Consider the following 20148-nt stretch of genomic DNA (forward strand, 5'->3'; position numbering starts at 1 on the left):
ATATATAGCCCATTCAAAACACCTGAACAGCTGCGCTCAAAATTCACATTACGGTGTATCGTAATGATCGTTGATTTCCCCCCCCCCCCCTACTTATCCACTAGGCACACTACAATTTTTTTTTTTTTGAGTATGCAATCACTGTGTTAAACCAGGTAATTCAATATTAAATGCAGTAACTTCAGAGATTTTAGGTCAAATACCGTCGTCTAGAAAAGAAATGACAGGCATTAAAGGAATGTTAAAGAAAAAATAATTTCAGCTGCATTAGTAAATTATCGATGCACGCTACCACAAAAGCCACTGTTAACTCGAAAGGAGACTTGATAAGCCAGAAAAGGCGCAAGACCACAAAAGCCACTGTTAACTCGAAAGGAGACTTGATAAGCCAGAAAAGGCGCAAGAACGAAAGACAAGCGGCAACTCCACTTCGAAGCTAACACAAGAGATCGCCGTCGCATGAATTTTGATGGTGTCTACTTCAGGCTAGTTTCAGTTTTTATTTCTGAAGATCGACTACATTGCAATCTGAAAGAGCCAAAGACACAAAAGGCAATCTCCTGAGTGCTCAAGCATGGGAGCTTTTACTGCAATATATGCATACATTGGCATGTGCACTTTACAACAGGATCTGCAAGACTCAAAGGCAAGTTGACTGGAAAATAAATACGGTGGAGAGAAGAACGTAAGTCAAAGGCAATAAAATTGAAGTCATGTAGTTGGTTCTAACCAAAAGTCTTGGTTAATGCTTAAAAGGAGCTTCAGTCAAACAATAAGATCAGGAAAAGATCACATTCTGTGTGGCACACATAGCTGCAAACTGCTTTTACACATATGTAATTACCTTGCAGAGCCTCTGCATTGCAGAAAGACGCATCACTAAATACAAGTCAGCACACAGAGTTCAGCATCACAGTATTATTATAGCAAATGCTACAACATAGCAATTTATGAGCACAACAGGCTCTGAACAGCTACATAAAAATATATGTTATGTACAAACACCAGAAGAAGTCATACTAAAGAGACGCAATATATCGAGTTAAAACTGCCTGCAGCAGAATATAAAGACAATACATAAAAATGTATGTACACTTGTCGAACAACTGCATGCAACATTTCAAATATGTACCAGCATATAAAGGATAAATCATTGCATCCAGTTGCTGACACAAGATTGTGCTGTACTATGCGTAAACATAGTACCACAAACAAACCTCTAGGTAGTTTAGGACAGAGAAAAACAAGATCCAACGTTTACTTTTCTACTGCAGTTAGCCCAAGTGCTACTACTCGTGTAAAAAAGAATCTAGTTGTTCAAGAAACATACAGCAGATAAGGAAAACAAGTCATAAGGATCCATTTACAGAACAAGTAGCTTGAAACTCAGGCACAAGTCCTTTAAAATCAGTTAAATATAGAAAGTAGCTAAAGTGACATATGGAGTCACATTTATAATAAGCAACAAGTAGTTTAGCACACTAACAACAACGCCGCACAGATCCAAATGCAACTTCTTTGCATTCTAGCAGCCAGAACTTTCCCTTGTCAGTACTGTACTTTTTATGAATGAGGTTTATAGTAGCTTCTAAAAGTTTTTAAAGGTTAAAAGATTTGGGTACCTTCTATTTTGAGCCACTTGAAGTTACCAGAAAATGAGGGCATTGAAACCAGTAAAATGGTGAACAATGAAACATCACTAAAACTATATAAATCATCCCACTCTAAGGGTGAACCAGGGACAGCAATGAGGGAATTTTTTTCCACCAGTGTATACCCAGAGATAATTTGCCAGAAGTACTACCATCAGTGAGTATGTTTTCCTAATACACTATATAAGCTATTATCCGACCCTATCCAAGCTAACAAGACCCTAAATACAGGAATGCTGGCTGGAGCCAAGCACCTCATAATCATCCAAGTGCACTGCAGAGGTCAGCTACAGTCATGCAGGGAGTTATAACAGTCGTGCAACAGCCAATGATGATTCTATTAAAATTGGTTTAAAGAGCTGCAATAACGCTACAATAATGCCCAGGATTGCATTACCTACATGAGTCTTGCACTGAATTTCAGACACACTCAACCTCAGCTATTCTGATTGCAATGGTAGGAGCAATTATGATTTGGGAGTTGCATTATTGGTTTACCATCAGCACATCACTACAATAGATTGTATGCCCATGCAAAGTGCATTCCTCGTACAATACCCACATAACCGAAAAAAATTTGTCCTACTTGTTTACTGTGGCGTTCAGACTGACCTTAAGTCTGCCATCCAGGAACATTTATGCATTCCTGAAGAGCAATATTTTTCTGTCGCCACGGTAGGTAGGGCACAGCATGAGAACAATGTAAACTCAATTAGCAATAGTTTGGAGAGCATCGACATCACAGAAAACCTTATTGCACAACCTAAACAAGCAACTTGAAATCAAGTGTCACATACACATGCATTTTCAACCAACGCAGCACATGTCCCAATTCCAAGTGGCGAAGCAATGGCACAAAAATATTTCGCTGCGGCCATGCTCTCTGAACATTTGCTTCCGAAAGTGCCTTCCAAGACTTCCATTCTATATGTATGCACATACCTACCTACATACCAGCATTAAAGAGAAACATCTGAAACTAAACTTGATTGGAAACTAAACCTCAAGTTTCCAACATTCAAGCTGTACTGATGCAAAATGGTGTACTGATAAACATCTGACTACCGCTTTTAGTGGCACAGGAGATCAATTTTATGCTTTCTCACTCGGGCAAGATTTATAATGCTGAAGTGCTTTTCAGGTGCTGCAGACATGGGGCATTTGCCTTTCATGGCACTGCAAATTTAAATATGAAGCACCGCTTTTCAAAGTAAATGAGCAGAGCACAGATGCAAGTTCCTTTATCTCATAGTGTTTACAATGAAGCACAAGGCGGAACCTCCCAAGCTTTGTTAGGTCAAGAGAGCAAGAAAACAAATCAAATATAGCTTCGTCCAATGTTTTGGAGAAGCATGTCTCCCATCGACATTTACGTTTTGCAAACTATACAGCTTCTTGTGTTAAAGATTTATGGCGCAAAATATTTTCTTCCTGTCCTAGAATGCTTAACCACAATATAAAAATAACTTTGCCATCAGTTCCACCATAAAAGCAGCATTGCTACATTATGCCTTTGTAACTGTTACCATGATATAAGAACCAAAATTTGCCAGCCTAATGATTCCCCCCAATACCTTGCACCAACATATTTATTGCATTCCTAAGATGTCCTGTATTGTCTTATACTGATGGTAAGGGGCCCCAAACTTTTGCACTCAATGCCTCCAAGTATCCCTGCATTACCCAGTTTAACATATTGCTTCCACAGCCAACATTCACAAATTTTTAAAAGAGCGTACCACTGGCCTTTGTTGTATAATCATTTTTGCACAATACTGGACACCGACACTTCACAGTGGTAGCTGGCCTTGGAATATATGTATTCTCAATCAGTATCCAACATGGCTAATTTGGTACCTGCACTAAACAGTTTTCTTAGCAGGAAAATGTGCGACCCAGTAGCTAAGACACTTTATAATGAGAATCTGAAGTGACAAAGTACATCACACATCATATGGGTCTCACACTCAAGTTTTGATTATCATTTCATTAACCTTGCTAAAATGAACACTGAACACAACACGAAAGCATCTGCTACGTATAAACCTACTGCCTTTAAGAGTGAAAGCTGGTAAGATGGATTGTTTGATAAACTGAACAGTTCAGGCACATTATTTTGTATCCAATGCACTTCCTTTAAACAGGCCTTGCAACAAATTCTCTTTAAAACTGAGAACATTATGAAGTGACTGCAATGACTTAATATATCCCCACAGAAATTTTTGAAAAAGACCCAGTCACAACAGAGATGTGAAGAGTGCATTGTTTACTTTCCCCATTCCCCCTCAACACGTTTACATCACAGCTGAGGCGGCACCAATAGCAATACCCTGCCTATTGCTCCTTTCTTTTTCTTTCAGCGATGCACTTCTGTAAAACTCCCAAGGTTGGCAACTGACCAAGGTGCCGCAAAGAAATAATGCAGCAGTGGCAGAACACTTTTCTTCGCCATCTCCTAGATGGTTGTAGGAGTGTGCACGCATATGCATGTTTTTGCACTGGAGTAATTCACGATTATGGACTATTGACCAATGGCTGGCATCTACGTGCTGTGTCGAAGGTCTGATTTTATTGGTTGGATATAATGGAAAGGGCATCGAAAACCACAGGTGACAGCAAGCTATCTTTTATGCAGTGGTTTACCTGCTGCATGCAGCCAAATTATATTTCACTGCATGCAGCAGCCAAATATAAGCAAACGTCTTGGTAAAATGCAAACCCCCTTTTAAGCAACCCCTTTAAGTAAACGTCTTTAAGCAAACATCTAGCAAATTGAACAGATTTACAATATGCTTTGAGGTGTTTCAAAGGAAGTACGCCTCAAAACCAATATTCAAAATCCTACACATAAATGTTTAAATAATGACTTTTGATAGAACATTACAGTTATAATTTTCATGTATCAAGCCAAAACGCAATATCTAATTAGGTCTCAATACTTCAAAAAATTCAAAGGCTCTAACAGAACCATGCCTACTGCCAACTGGTCCATAACATGCGCAACGGCAAGGGCAGAGCAGAGTAGGGGCCGACTTATTGGTGGATTTTCCCAGAGAGGGTTAAAGAAAATTTCAGATTAAAAATGGAGTAGAGCTCGGCCAGAAGTGGATCTCACCACTTCTTGCTCTGGCCTGACCATTTGTGCAAGGGGCAAAGGGAATATGGAAGGGGATCTTAGTCTTCTCATGATGCACCTACATGAGCTGTATGCTTTTGTGATACAAGTACTACATGTATCTACTAATAACTTTTTGAAGTTGCCTCTCTATGGAAGTACATAACTACAGATATGATATGCAGCAACTATATGCTCCACGCTTAAAAATCTTTACAGAGACATTTTATAAAGCAGTGATTGCAGTGCTTGCACAAGCACAAAAACATGCACACGATAGATAAACACAGAATTCACAGATAAAAACAGATCATTGTCAGGATCACAAAGAACACCAATATAATGATATGTTCTACACTGCACAAAATGTACTACTGATTGACAAAAGAAGCACACAATCAAACCACAGATGCGACAGTATGATTGCCAAAACAAGCTAAATAAATCTGAGCAGGCCTTTGTGATGATGCCAAGTCACAAAACAGTGCAATATGGAATGTAGCACTATACCAAGCAGTTCGCAGGCCTTTGTGATGATGCCAAGTCACAAAACAGTACAATATGAAATGTAGCACTATACCGAGCAGTTCGCCTAGCATCAATATACTTTTCATGCCACTACCTCTGAAAGAATGCCACAATGGTGACAAGGACGGCTATTGAAAGATGTGATGCATGAATTCCACTGGCTCCATCTGGCTCAGATTCTCTTTCCAGCTGATTCGTGACCGAGGTCGTCTGCTTCACAGCATTGCAGTCGTTTCCACACTCAGAACCATCGCAGATATCGCACAGCGTTGCTTTGTGGGGACTGTAGAACATTCTGGCACTGCGAGCTGAAGATTTGTAGAAAACATTGACCATTAAAAACTTGCTGCTCCATTTCAGTTGTGCTTGCTTAAAAAAATTTTTCTACTGAAACTTTAGAAATAAGAAGTGCACATAAGAAGGCCAGCATACAGCAGCACCTCAACATACATCTGAATATGCAAAACTTGAGACTTTTGAAATTCCAGAAATCTAAGGTAACCGACTTTAACATGCTGTTACTATATTTTTGCATATACTAATGCACAGTTAACAATTAAAAGCAAAAGTGTCTTCACAGAGATTCCTGGTTCAGTTAGCATGGAACATTTCTTACAAATAAAACTGAGTGCCTGCAGCAATAAATATTAAGCACAGCCCATATACATGGTTTCACTAAGCATGGTGCAAATCTAGGCAAAATAAATACCTGCAACTGCCTTTTCTTTCCTTCTTTTTCCTTTCTTTTATTTCAAATAATGTAAACACAGGCTAAGACACATGGTGCAAACTCCTAGCATTCACTACTGCTATAGCCAACTTATCTCTGCAGAGCTTTTGTATGAACCCACAGATATTTAATTCCAGTGGAGTAAAGAACGCTTGGACATCATTGAGATTCTGCACTTTGTTTTAAACGGCCCCTCACCAGGTCTGGCCATTTTGAGCCGACAAGCGCAGAGCATACAATGTGCGATAATGATCGTGTCTGCAAAGTATTGCACCACTACGCGCTGCAGAAAGATCTGAAATTTCAAACCGGATGCTGTTTTCCCTTCTCATGGCCGCCACGCTCCAAGCCGAAGGATGACGTATACATCCTAGTGCGCCTACATACATGTGTTTGCTCTGTGACGTCGCTCATGGTGACACGCGACTTCGAGAATTAATCGAGGAAACATCTGTTATTTGCGTAATATGTTGCTAGAATAGATGAATTAAAGCTTAGAGAAGTAATAAAACACAAACCGTATGTCTGCATGTTTTTATTTTACTTCGTACTGCAGCAGACATGTAATTCTGTTTTGTCTGCCTGTTGCCACGTCATGCAGTCGTGCGAGCAGACACCGAAACTGTCTTTTTCCACCGTGTTCCAGTGCAGGATCATGCTCTGTGATCCGATTGTCTGCCTCAGTATTCGTGAAGCACAGACTTATACCGCTAGTCAGGTGTCCTGGTGCACAGCGCGCAAAATTGTGTGCTGCATGAAACAAAACAATTCCAACCGCTCGCTCGCAATGCCGTCAGCAGAAGTGCACCGTGGTGCAAAAAAGCGAGGAGAAAAAAAAATGAAGGCGGGACCCATGACGTATGCGTTATGCAATCCTCGAGAACCGGTATGGGAGAACACAGGGAAGGAGTTTCGCTTGCGGCGGCTAGACGGGGAAAGTAGAGAGAGTGTCTCGCTTGGCAGTGGAGGGAGACACTCTCTATTTCTATATTATTGAGCAGCTTTGAAAAAGTTTTGCAGCAGAACGCTCCCTAGAGGACATGCAACAATTTGCAGCGTATAACCAAAATTTGCTATGGGCCTGGTGAGGGGCCCTTTAAGACAGTCTGGAGAGGATGTACATATCAAATACAAGAAACCTTTACTTGAAACCCATAGCACCACCCATCTAGTAGATCACAGCGAGTTAAAGAGTATGGAAGTGAGTCATTACATCTTTACTCGAGTGCAATTCACAAATCCACTCACTTTCAGCACAAGTTGTACTTACCTAAATTGTAGTAGTCGTAGACCTTGACAGGAACAGGCTTTTGGTTGGCAACTTTATGCTCCCTATGAGCTGGTACAGTGACACACAGCTCTTCCCTACCAATCTGCATTGGCAAGACAGATAGATGCCCTTTAATCACACGGCATTTGTGACATACTGCTCATATTAGAAAATGTTGCACTTCATATCAGCAATGTAGTTTAGAGATTCTGCAAAATTAATAAATGTTGGAGTTCAGCACATAGTTTACATATATTTTTTTTTAATTTGGTATACTTTTTTGCAGTGTTTAAAGAATGAATTCTTTCTATTTTTAATTACTAGTTTTCTAAAACCCCTACGCTAATTTCAATAGCAGCATTTTTTGCTTGAGATCGTTGTTACTCAGGCTATTATTTACATTGCTTATTTCTTTTCGAGTAACTTCTACCGTTCTCTAGTTAAAGGGATACGCTCTGGCCTCTGCTTGCATTATTTACATGTGGAAAGTAAACAAAGCAAAGATAGTACAGCCAAGGTGGTGCTGTCATGGGTGTAAAGAACGATCATAGAGCCTGGTCATAGAACTTGGCTAACATCCTTAAGATGTGACAGTAAGCATTCCCATGTGGCGATGCAATGACTATATATGGGTATAATGCGTATGGTTCTCCTTTACTTGATGCAATAAAACTTCTACGAGCATATCTAACCAATAATTTCAGATATTATGAGCATAGCCGACATAACTGCAACAAACAGATATGTACTTCTTTCACATTTTTGACTTTGTAATATAAATTACTACCAATTCTGCATCAAATGGGTCCTGCTCAGCAGCTGATTAAGTCAAATTATCCTTTATTCTGCAGCAAGAATACATAGGACAATGTACCGTCACATTGAACAAAAAGTGCATCAATACAGACAGACTGAACTACATGCAGTGCTGTATAGCTTCCCAAGTTGGCTTTGCCACACAGATCACTTCCGAGCGCTCTACGATGGCAGAAAAGAATACTAGCTTTTCCTTAAATTATGGCGTACACCATATGTGTGTCCAGTTCGTGTTGTAATGCATTGAATACAACAGTATATAATAACACAATAGGGGCCACCAGAGCGCATTACTCGCTGTTTTTCCAGAATCATGACCACTCATCAATCATGCCAAGCAAAGAGCCCCTCTAAAAAACATCACAAAAAGTTCCATCCAAAATAAAAACTGAACCCTTGAAGCCAGATGTATATACTTAGCGGTCACGTTTTCATAAAGATTCATGAAGCGTTTATATATATTAAATTACATGCAGTGTCGAACTTGCAACAGAATGCTAACTTGGGCTTCTTGGTACATGATGAAGTGAAATTGAATAACAGCAGAAGAGATAGGACCCTATCCGGTCTCTTGCACCGTTATTCAATTTCACTTCATCAAACTTGCACATGCTCCTTTTGCAAATTCAATAGACAGGTTTGACGGTACAATACAAAATTTCAAGGGATCCGCAACTTATTACCTTTTTCCTGTTTTAAGCTATCCTGGAATACAGACATTTCCTGGCTAATACTGAATTTCTGAAGAATTCAGCTCACTATATTCTGTTATTTTTTTTCCAAGAACTCCTAACTACAGACCACAAGTAAAGTAAAACCTACTGAAGTAGACAGACAATATGACATCATGTGTACTATAATATATTACACACCGGCACTCTGAGAAATCTGGATGACTGCCTGTCAGTTTTTAATACTGAATTCGAGGTTTCATGTGCTTTCGGGTCGGGCAATGCCACGAGATACCAGGAGGATCAATACACTAGGCACTTTATGATCAGGAAAACCTCTCATCATGAAAATCATCACCCAATGCTAGTTTTAAATTGCCCTCCGAAATGAATGAATAACATGAATACACAAAATGCACTAAACATGTTTCCATTAAGCTAGCAAGCCTCAGTGCCCGAAGTAATAATTTTCCTTTCTTCACCCACACAATTTATGCTGCATACTGAGTGATCGTAAGAAGGAAACAAACAAAGACACCAAGGATGGCATAGGGGAAATTACATGTACTTACCAGTTTAATTAAAGAAATGATAAATTAATGTAGATGAAAGTGGATGAAAAAACAATCGGCCACAGGTGAGGCATGAACTCGCGTTTTTACATTACGCGTGCGATGCTTTTGCCAATTGAGCTACCGCGGCACTGTTTTCCCATCCACTTTCTGGCACATTTATGTCTATCTACTTTACCTAAACCTGCTAGTGCTAGACAGCACCACACCTCACAGCCTTGATGGCGGATGTGGAACATCCTTTGTTGTCGCAGGCGTCGCATGTACGCGATATTTTGGGGTGAAGGCAACTAGTTAATAAATCCACACATGCTACCTGAAGGCCTCAATGCTGCTGTATTCGAGGCCTCACAATGTAATGAACAAGAAGAAAAGAAACCTGGCCCTCAGTTTCCTTTCTTTTCCTTTGTACTAAATGATGTAACACTGTACATTATTAGCGGTAATCACATCACTGTGCTACTGAAGTGCTAACCCATACTAAATTTTTCTTCAATTTATATGCCCAATAGAATTATTTCAAATATAAAGGAAGGTGACCACAACTGACCCTGTCGAAGTAGATGACAACATTTGTGTCAGCATCTTGGCTCTCAACCCGCCGCACCTCCTTGGTCCTGTGGATACTGCTCAGAGTGTCAAAGTCAAAGAGGTAGCCCGAAGGCAAGGCCACTTCCATGACAGCCATGTTACTAGCATCCCCTTCTCCTTGGTAGCTGCATACAGCAAGATTTAAGCAAGAGTTGAGATGGTGCAAAAGCCCCATCTAAAAGGCACAATATTTAAAACTTCATACTATAATCTGTATTATAATATATATGTAGTCCGAGCTTGGTGCAAATGCTTTGACAGAAGGCTTTTTCATCAAGAAAACAGAAGATATTTTAGGAGCACAACATCTGCAACACTATAAGTAGACACCTAACTATTATGACACAAGTAAAGCCAAGGGTGCTCCACATCTCTAATAGTCTTCCTGCCAAGGACTGATTAAGCACAATGCTCCTTAGCTTTGGTTTGCTGATCATATCTAGCATGACATCGCCAATGGCTAAGGCAATAGCAGTCATTCTAAGGAGTTCATAGGCCTTAACTTCCTGGGGAGAGGGAGCCTGTCATCAGTACCATTCACATTATCTGGGCTGGAGAAACAGCGGAATTGTAAGGAAGTTTTCAGGAAATGTCTACGCAGCTTTGTGGTAGTAAGAGGCGAGTTTCTAACTGCTTTTTTTTTTTTTTTGTCAGAAAGGTGATAATCGGTAGCAGACGTTGAAGCAATAGGAGAGTGTATAGGTAGTTACTCCTATTCCTCAGCTTTATTTTTTTATCTTGCACATATCAACAATGAACATTGCAATCCACTAGTGTGTTCGTTTACCAGAAACAATTTCACTATTAAAGTGATATGAAAACATTATACCATGCTATTGTAAAAATACCCAGACAAGGACAATGTATACTCACTGTGTACAGACACTGAGCTGAAGATAGTTTTCAGTTGAAGTCTTGTCCAGCAAAGGATTTAAGAAGAATGCGGGTGATTCTGAAGACACCGCTAAGTTGAATGACCAGGAGACCTACAAAATCGTGAATAAAGTGAAATCACACTTAAATCTGGAATGCCACGTAGACTTCTACTTCACAAGCAATTCTTAGCCTGTTCCTATATAATGAGCAAACCTTGCTGTAGTATAACTAGATATGTAACAATTCAAATACTTGAAGAAACAATTTCAATTTATCCTCGCAGGTGGAATGGCTTACTAACTTCTGATCTATAACTGCCTTGACCAATCCACCCACATGACAAGGCCATTTTCTTGTATTGCTTCAAACATTTTTATTTATTTAGTACCCACAGCACCCATTCAGGCATTACAGCGGAAGGGGGGAAAAAGCATAAAAGAAGAAAAAGCATAAAAGAAGTACAGAAGAAAAAAGCATAAAAATTGCAGATTTGCATAAATTCGTGAGAGTGAAAAACAGATTATTATACGCCGACACAAAAGCACACAGCCACGTTGCATGCAACCACGTCAGACACAGGCACGTTGCAGATGTCACATGTCACATGTGAAAAAAAAAAAAGTACATAAAGCACAATGATTAAAATACTCGTAATGAAAAAAAGCAAAGAACAAAGCGAATAACAAGTTGCAAAAAAAAAGAATATGGTGATTAAGATACACTACAAAAAGATGAAAAAAGAGGCACTAAAACAAAACAATGTCATTTGCAACTGGGATTCTCTATAGGTCATGATGATTGTTAGACGTATACGCAATATTTATCAAGCCTTAGGGATCAAAAGATTCTATCGCTTTTAATGCAGAAAAGAACTTCTTAGGACAAGAAATTTCTACAAATTCCTGCATTTTTCTTTAGAAGGTTAAAACAACAAGAACCGCACTGTACAGAAGCTTTCAGTTTATCTCAAGGTATTGACACATAAAAGATCACATGCAAGAGACGATTTAAAACATGTTCCCCAACATCAACAGTTCGTTTATGAAATATTACACTGGAAGTACATGGCGTGCAGAATAATGTTGATCATTTTGTAAGTTCGATATAATCCAGAATATGGGTCAAGCTGGAGTGCAGGTCAGCACTTATGTTAAAGTAAACAATAATGAAAAACTCCAACTCTGCAAAACCCACAAAGCACCTTACTACTTTGTCAGCTGGTTTGTCATCAGACAAAAATCACACGTGCAACTACTTTAAAGTTGTGCAGTTCTCATCTGAGGATGGCCACTTTCAACAACCCACAACACATAATGGGCAACGTCCAGGGCATTGCTGATGCAGCACTTCTTGAGTGCACAGGATACACAAGGTGCAGGTGGATCAACCATTCCAGTCAGCCTGTATGCACCCCTGGGTTGTCAACAGCCACCCACTTGTACGAACACAAACACAGTCCTAAATGTGCTGGTTTTCTTTGACAGCAGCTTCAGATTTTCCACACTATGTTCACCATGTGGCTACTCGCATGACAGATTAGGTAACATGCATGAAGACGACTTTGCATGGCTGGTCTCCTGCCCATTTAGGCTCTGCGATGAGTGATCAAGGTATCCTTTTGCTGTAGCATGAATGCCATTACCTAGCCTTCAAATCTTTGTGTACAGGACAGAGTAGACTTCTGTTAATTTGACATTGGTTAGGAGTGCAAGAACTGGCCCAATTATCCAGAGAATCGAACTTAAAGGGCTAGATGTTTTTTACATTCATCACCCGTTTGCCAAATCAATCCATGATAATCAGTGGCCCCTGCACTGTAAAAAATGCAGGCTATGCTACATGCTGATGCACTTTTAAACATCCAACTCATGAGAAAATACATCTGGGGCAAAACCTGGGACTGGGAAACCTGGGACAAAGCTACTGCATATATGGCTGGCTGACATTGTTCTTTCATAAATAGTCAATGAATTGCTACAAGTTTCACAATGTCTGCAAAACATCCAGGCACTTACCTGCAACACTGCCACTCCAAATCCTGTTGCTTCAACCTGAACGTACTTGAGGTCAGAAGGCAGCTGGTAATCAAAAGACACACTTGTAAAAAAATAAGACTCAATACAGTGTTCTTAAGACTAAAGCCTTGAAACACTTGTTAGCACTTCTAGAAATATACAGTTAAACCTCGATATAATGAACTTCAGTATAACAAACAACAGTGAAACCTTGTTACTACAAGCACCACATTAACAAACTTTTCAGATTAACAAACTTTCCATAAATCCCCTGCTGACGTCTTATGGCTTAAATGTAAAAATATTTCAGTACTATGAACTTCAGTATACCGAACTTTTCAGAATAATGATTGTTATTCAGTTTCCGTGTCATGTTAACAACGCCTCAGTACTAAGAACTAATATTCCGAAATCTAGAGATTCTTAGATTTATGTGTATCCTTTACAGCTGCCGAAACAGACTAGCAGACAAGGAGCAGAAAGCGGAAGTTGCGGCGCATAGGTTAAGAAAACCCGAGACAGCTCTAAAAAAAAAAACGCAGGAGATAATTTTTTTTAATCTGTTGTGGAGGCGACGACCGATCAGGTTTTGTGAGCACACACATGCTCCACCTAGGCAAGTGTCGCCTAGGTGGAGCGAAATATAACGAAATTTTATTGCCACCGCGAAGGAATACTGAAACAATAAATGGAAACTTTCATGGACGCAGATGGCCAAGTGGTTCAATTACAAGCAGCTGCTTGCATGCGCACCTCTCAACTTGCGTGACCAAGAGCAACTGCTGAACACCTCTTGGTCGTGTGGCATGCTATTTGAGAGGTGCATTTGCAAGAAGGCCTATTGATTTTCAACAATTTGACCATTTGGGAGCGAAGGACAGGTTGTTGTGCGTCTCGTTCTCTAGCATCGTTGAACGCATACTCAGCTTGCGCACCCCGTTTTAGAGGCTATCTACCACATGTGCACGGAATCGGCAAGCCGAGACAGCCATGGCTTCTTGTGCGCTGTCTTCACAAGCGTTTAGTACTAGAATTAGAGTAATCTTGAGTTAGAGACGTGCTGAAGCGAGAGCCAGATCGAGCATTCTCTACCCTCTGCTAGCACTCTTCATTTTGGCATTGTACAACTGCGGGAGACACTATCAGCCACGGAGTCAGAGTGGATGCGAAAGGGCGGCTGGCTTCTCTTCGTACCACCGATGTGAAGATATTGTCAACACAGCATGATACTATATTTTGTCGCCGATACTCAAATTCAACAATATCAATTTTTTTCTTGTTCAAATTTGCTTTTTCTGATAGCCCTATCATTTGAAAGATTTTGCAGGCCCTTCCATGTTAGAAAAATCCATCGCCAACTATGCTTATTTACCTAAAAGATAAAATTTTAGCACAACGAAATGTCCAATATCAAAGCCAATTGCCGATTTTGCTTCCTTTGTTATATTGAGGTTTAACTGTATTGACAACATGCATTTCATCTTGCCTTAACATTTGGCACCATCGTCACTGTTTCACTTATCAAGGACATATTGGTAAAAGAAAACTATAAATGATAGCTTCACCATTAATTAGCTTTTGCAACGCATGGTCACAACTGACCTCACATATATACTGCACAACTTACAAGTTTTTAAGTAATATGGAAAACTACAAACACGCCCAATCTGCCATTCTTCCTCAGAAGGAAGCTTTAGCTTGGGGGCTCCTAGCTAAGTACAAGGGAATGGAGATGTACTTTTTCTTGGCAACCACTGCTAAAAGTTGATATTTGTTGCATTTAAAGGAATGTTAAAATCTAGTGACTGTTGGGAGCAAAATTTTAATAGGGCCAGCAATTTTTGACAAAGATTGTTCAAAACTGTGCAAATTTTCAGAAAGCGAAAGTGTTAAGTTTACAACTCTAGTTTATCATTGAAAAATGATACCACAATTTTATAAACTGCATCTAATAATCTATCTAAATCGGACAATATTGCTGCATTATGGCTCTCAATTACACTACTAACATGCGAGTAGGGCTTTTGCAAAACGCTCTTAAAAATTGTAACAAAGATATAAATTGATATACCAAATTTGTCTGCCTTAGACACTGTAATGGATACAGTTTACACATGTTGAAATGGATACAGTTTACATAACTGTAATACCTGTTTTGGTGCAAGTTACAAATGTGTACCTAAACTTCGCACTTTTAAATCTTTATTTAATTTACCAAGTTTTTTTTTTATTTCAGGGCCTAAATCAATCTTCTGCTTCTTACAGTCACTAGAACTTCACTTTATCTCTTAAATGCAACAAATTTCGTTCAAATCGGTCCAGAAGTTGCCTAATTAAAAGATTTCTGCATTTTACATTTATTTAATAGGCGGCATTGGAGTTCGTCCCAAGCTAAAGCTACCTTTTAAGTTCAACAATAGAATCCTCTGAAACCTCGGGAGGTGTTCTGTGAATGTCCACCTAGTGCACTGTCGATTTCGGCTGCTGCTGAAGTGCTGGTTGGCTGGGCTGAGATATGAGTGACAACTACGCAGGCACTGCCTCCTCCTCACTCATGCTGCTCCAGCCAATCAGCAGCAGCCGAAATGGACAGACCACTAGGTGGACACTGAATGTTTGTGGGTCGCCCAATGCTTTGTAGCCTGCCTGTAAATTACAGATGCCAAAAATTCTGTGTGTGGTAAAGTGGTAAAGAGGAATTGCATAGTCATGTCTAAAAACATCCTTTCATTTTTGAAGACTGACTTGGACAATGAAACGATCAAAGCAATAAACGAACAGTTCAAAAAGTACATCACACAAATTTGTATAATACATCATTGTAAATTTAAATCTCTGGGGCTTCTCTTATTTGTGGCATGCAATCACTGATGCACTCGCATATTAGAAGTTTCTAGCATAGGAGTATGTAAGCATAAACGTGACCACATGTTGAAACATTTTCAAAAACATTTTTCCGGAAACCACAGTGGTACGAGGCACAGGCGGATCATAAGCTTTCTATTGCACTAAAAGAATTAGGTGCCTCAACAATAAGTCATCAGTATCTTCTGAGGATGTTCCACACCCAGCCCCATGGCCCTGAGCAACACTATCCTAACCTTCTTAGCCTTCATACAAATGCACATAACCAAAAAATGCAAACTTGGGGACAGCCACTTCCTTGGTGCCATTAATAGAGCCTTGCATGCAACATGCAGAACGAGCTTTCAGATCTCATTGGTGACATGATGTCCTACTCTTCATTCCATTTTCCTTTATTAGTGATATTAAAAATTAAAATTAATCTTCCCATAGAATTAAAAACACTTCAACTCCCATATGTTTTCTTGGCTTCGATGGCTGTTGGCTTCTTCATTAGCATTCACTGCAATCACTTCAGTGGTATCCATGTTCCAGTGGTACCCAATAATTACATGTCAACCAGTATAGTGGCTGTTGCACATGTGCAATTTAATGTATTCAGATGCAAATCTCTAACACAGCGCTTCCTAGAATGCTACTACTTTTTTTCCTAGCAGAAATTGAGAACATTCATATCTGTTATCTGAACGACCATGTCTGTTATAATAAATTTATCCGAAACTTGATATGCCTAATAAAAAAAAATATGACACAGAACCAGCTTAATCTTTTAGTTATGGACCATCACTAGTTCACCATGAGTAAATTCTTTGGCAAAGAAAACTGTAGTGAAAAGATGCATGTAGCTAAAAATTTAGTACAGGTGCACACAATACATTTACACAATACAATTGGTGGCCCGATGACTAGCCAATCTTCATGCCCACCTCGAGACGTTGCAGTACAAGGGCGTTGCCGCTGTTAATCTTCAGGATGCGGCTTCGTCCATCTCCATACTTCACACTGGCATCTATAGCAATTGTCTGGGACACAACTCTGGCTGCTACTCGTGCCAATGCCTGAATTCCTATCACTGTATCCTGCAAAAAAATTTAATAACCTGTGTTATTTCTTCAAATATTTTGCAAAACTGAAGCAAGCCTGTCAAACAAAGCTTTGCAGTGCAACAGTGTGCAGAGATATAACATAGCTGCCCTAGCCATCATGCAGGTACATTGCCCTACTAGCTTTCAAATGCATCAGTGCAAGAAGTAGTTACAGGTACAGCCCGTACATGCTACTACTCTACTTGTGCCAATGCCTGCTGCTACTCGTACCAATGCCTGAATTCCTATCACTGTATCCTGCAAAAAAATTTAATAACCTGTGTTATTTCTTCAAATATTTTGCAAAGCTGAAGCAAGCCTGTCAAAAAAAGCTTTGCAGTGCAACAGTGTGCAGAGATATAACATAGCTGCTCTAGCCATCATGCAGGTACATTGCCCGACTAGCTTTCAAATGCATCAGTGCAAGAAGTAGTTACAGGTACAGCCTGTGAGCTGTGGTTGATTACAGACCACACTAAAGGCGCATAATAAAAAAAAATCTTTACAACCACTTCTCTGATTTGGCATCAGCCTTATTAACTGACAATGCAAATTTCAACAACAGAGAGTATCTGCTACTTAGCATCGCTACAAGTAACTATAGATCAATACCTGAGTAGAGCTGTAGCCACCATTTTCATTCTGCTTGGAAACAAGCCACCTCATTACAGGAATGGCATTGCCTATGTCACCCCTTTCAGTTAGGGTAAGCAAAGCATATGCAGTCATCTCAACGTCCTTGAAGCTGGGCTTGAAAAAATAGTCAGACTGCTTATCTGTGGTATTGACAGCCAGGGTCGGGTCCTTCCAGTGGACGGTATCATCTGTGAGTAAAATTCGCCCATCTCGTACATTCCATACTAAACAGATACAGAGGGAAGAAGCATAACAGTAATTCTGTGAAAGCAAATTAATACAGTAGAACCTCGTTATTAAATAGTTGCATCTGCCATGAAAATACATACATTACATCAGATATTCATCCTATACTCATTAGATGCTGATATCAGCAAGGAACATTCCGAATTTTCCGATGATGAACAAAGACATAATTTGTCATGCCTGTGTTTTTTATAGCGAGGTTCGACTGTACTATTATTGTAAGACAATAGATAACTGAATGAACTGAATTTAAAAAGTTCGGAATGAAATAAGAGATGAAGAAAAGCTCCAAGCCCTATTCCAAGAATAAATTGGCTTAAAGCTCATGCCTTCAACGCACCTTCTCTCGTTGACAGAGAAAGAAGCTTTTGGAAAGCACTGTCCTGTGAACTGTGCCCCGATAGGTGCAAAGCATAAGTCACCAAGGACACAACGTAGGGATCATTGGTCGTTCGCAATTCCTTCAGAAGATAGGCCTCTGCTGCTTGGATGACGCCAGGATGTGTCTGCTTCGCCTGATAATGCAGTGTAAAAAAAAACATATATTAAGACAAGGCAGTATACAAGGTCTCCAAGAGCATGCACATAATAAAAGGCTGCATTCAAATCATTTATTGAAGGCTTCAAGATAAAAAAAAAGTGTGGTAAAAAATTAGAAAAGATATGCTCCATAGTAATAAGAATGCTGTGGCAAGAGGCCAGAGCCCCAGAAAAATAAATTGCAGGAGAATTAGTGCAGGCGAGAAATATTAAAGATGTTCTGCAACATCTCACGAATCTCTTCTGAACAAAGTTTTCAAAAATAGTTCTGTATGAACAGTTAAAGACAGCAAAAGAAATTACCGTTCAGTACCTTCGAGGCTACCCCTCTTATTTCATGCACACTAGAAAGTGTGGCTCCTCCTCTGGAGTGGAAGGGGGCACTCGCAACCTAACAAGGCTCCATGCTGCACTCTTCTGGCTTATTTTACTCTCTATCTCGTCCATCTAACTTGATTAGAGCCAGTTTTAGGCATGTAGCCTGCAGTGCTCTCTTCATTTGTGTTGATGCTATGCTTTCACTCCTTTTCCAATCCCACAAGCCTAATCCTGTAGAGCCACAGTCAGCTGCGCAGTTTGCCACGTCCACTCAGTCTGCTCTTTCCTCTTTTATTTTAGCTTGCTTTTTCTACCATTCATATTTTGCTATTATAATTTTTTTGTGATGTTTAAATGAATCTAGCCAATAGCCATTTCATGCTGAGTTATGTCAATTTGTCAACAGCTACAGGAAGCCACCCTTTCAGCCCAACTGTATTTGTTGCTACATGTGCGAGCATATTATTTGGCTCAGATTTTCACGACAATGATTCTAACGAATGAGCATGTTAATTTATCATATTCTGAAGGTGTTGTAGGAATCCGTTAGGTTGCAGTACTGCATTGAGCACTGCAGAGGCCTCATTTCTTGGCCCGGGCCAAGCCAGTCTTATGAAGCCTGAGCCCATGCTTGACCTGGCCTGGGCCCGCGCTTGCTTGACTGGGCCCAGCCCGAGCCTGCCAAAGGATCTTTATGTGCACATGCCTTAAATATGTCATAGCTTAGGTGGTATATCAAAAACCATTAGAATAAAGCTGCACCGACACTAAAACACTGCAATAAAAAACTTTTTTTTTTCAACAGAGCAAGTGTACAGCTGGCATGAAAAAGCCAAAAAAGGCAAAAGCAGGGTAAAAAATTTCTGGCAAGGCATTTTATTTAAACTCTTGCAAACAGTTTATGTTACAAACACTATAAGATCTAATATACACATTTGTGAAACAGTTTTTGATTAATAAATAAATCTAGCAGCAAGAAATAGTTTGTAGTTATATAAGGTGTACAGCTGGCAAAAGCAGCCGAAATTTCAAATGCGCGTATTCCAACTTAGGCATGGAAATAATAAAGGAAGCAGTGATCGTGTACAGTATGACTAAGCTAGAGCTATGGCAATTACATAGCTAACAGCATTTTCTCCTTTTTCATTTGAAATTAGGCAGCAAATTTCCTTAACATAACCCTCGGATAACATGCATTGGAGAATGAGCTGCTACACAAACCCTTACGAGGTAACTTTGAAGCATTTGAACATATTGAAGGCACATGAACATCACGAATGCAGTTAAGGTAGACGCCATCTATGTGTACAGCATTGGCCATTAAGAAATTTCCAGTGTGGGACAATATACAGAAATCAGTAATACAGTGCAACTGGAATAAGATAATCCTACAGATTGCAGTAACAGTCATTGTATGAAAAACAGCGTTCAGTAATTTTTTTGTTTTTGCAGAAACAAAAAGTAATTAAAACTTCAACCATTTATTTCATTTGCTAAGGTAATTAAGCGCTGGCTTTTCCAATCTGCCACTTCACACAGTGATATATGACACTTGGATATATGACGAGCACCCGCACAGGCTCAAGACCCGACTAGCACATACTTGAAGACCTGACTAAGGC

The 20148-nt window shown here is 39.7% G+C and overlaps 1 protein-coding gene across 5 annotated transcripts in view; it reads right to left on the reverse strand.

Moving 5' to 3' along the window:
• Positions 1–558: 558 nt before the first annotated feature.
• Positions 559–20148, reverse strand: part of LOC135911403 (CD109 antigen-like) — a 130056-nt gene continuing 110466 nt past the window's right edge. For 4 of the 5 annotated variants that reach the window (XM_065443675.1, XM_065443701.1, XM_065443692.1 and 1 more), the window contains 8 exons: positions 18009–18183; positions 17399–17610; positions 16628–16780; positions 12837–12899; positions 10819–10931; positions 9905–10070; positions 7296–7398; positions 559–5603 (listed from right to left, as the gene is read on the reverse strand). In XM_065443675.1, coding sequence (XP_065299747.1) covers positions 5386–5603; positions 7296–7398; positions 9905–10070; positions 10819–10931; positions 12837–12899; positions 16628–16780; positions 17399–17610; positions 18009–18183 — 1203 coding nt within the window. In that variant the 3' untranslated portion in view covers positions 559–5385. Of the gene's footprint in view, positions 5604–7295; positions 7399–9904; positions 10071–10818; positions 10932–12836; positions 12900–16627; positions 16781–16924; positions 17045–17398; positions 17611–18008; positions 18184–20148 lie in introns of those variants that run through there. The other variant, XM_065443704.1, reaches the window with a different exon arrangement.

Source organism: Dermacentor albipictus, chromosome 1 (genome assembly GCF_038994185.2).
Source record: "Dermacentor albipictus isolate Rhodes 1998 colony chromosome 1, USDA_Dalb.pri_finalv2, whole genome shotgun sequence".
NCBI classification, from domain to species: Eukaryota; Metazoa; Arthropoda; class Arachnida; order Ixodida; family Ixodidae; genus Dermacentor; species Dermacentor albipictus.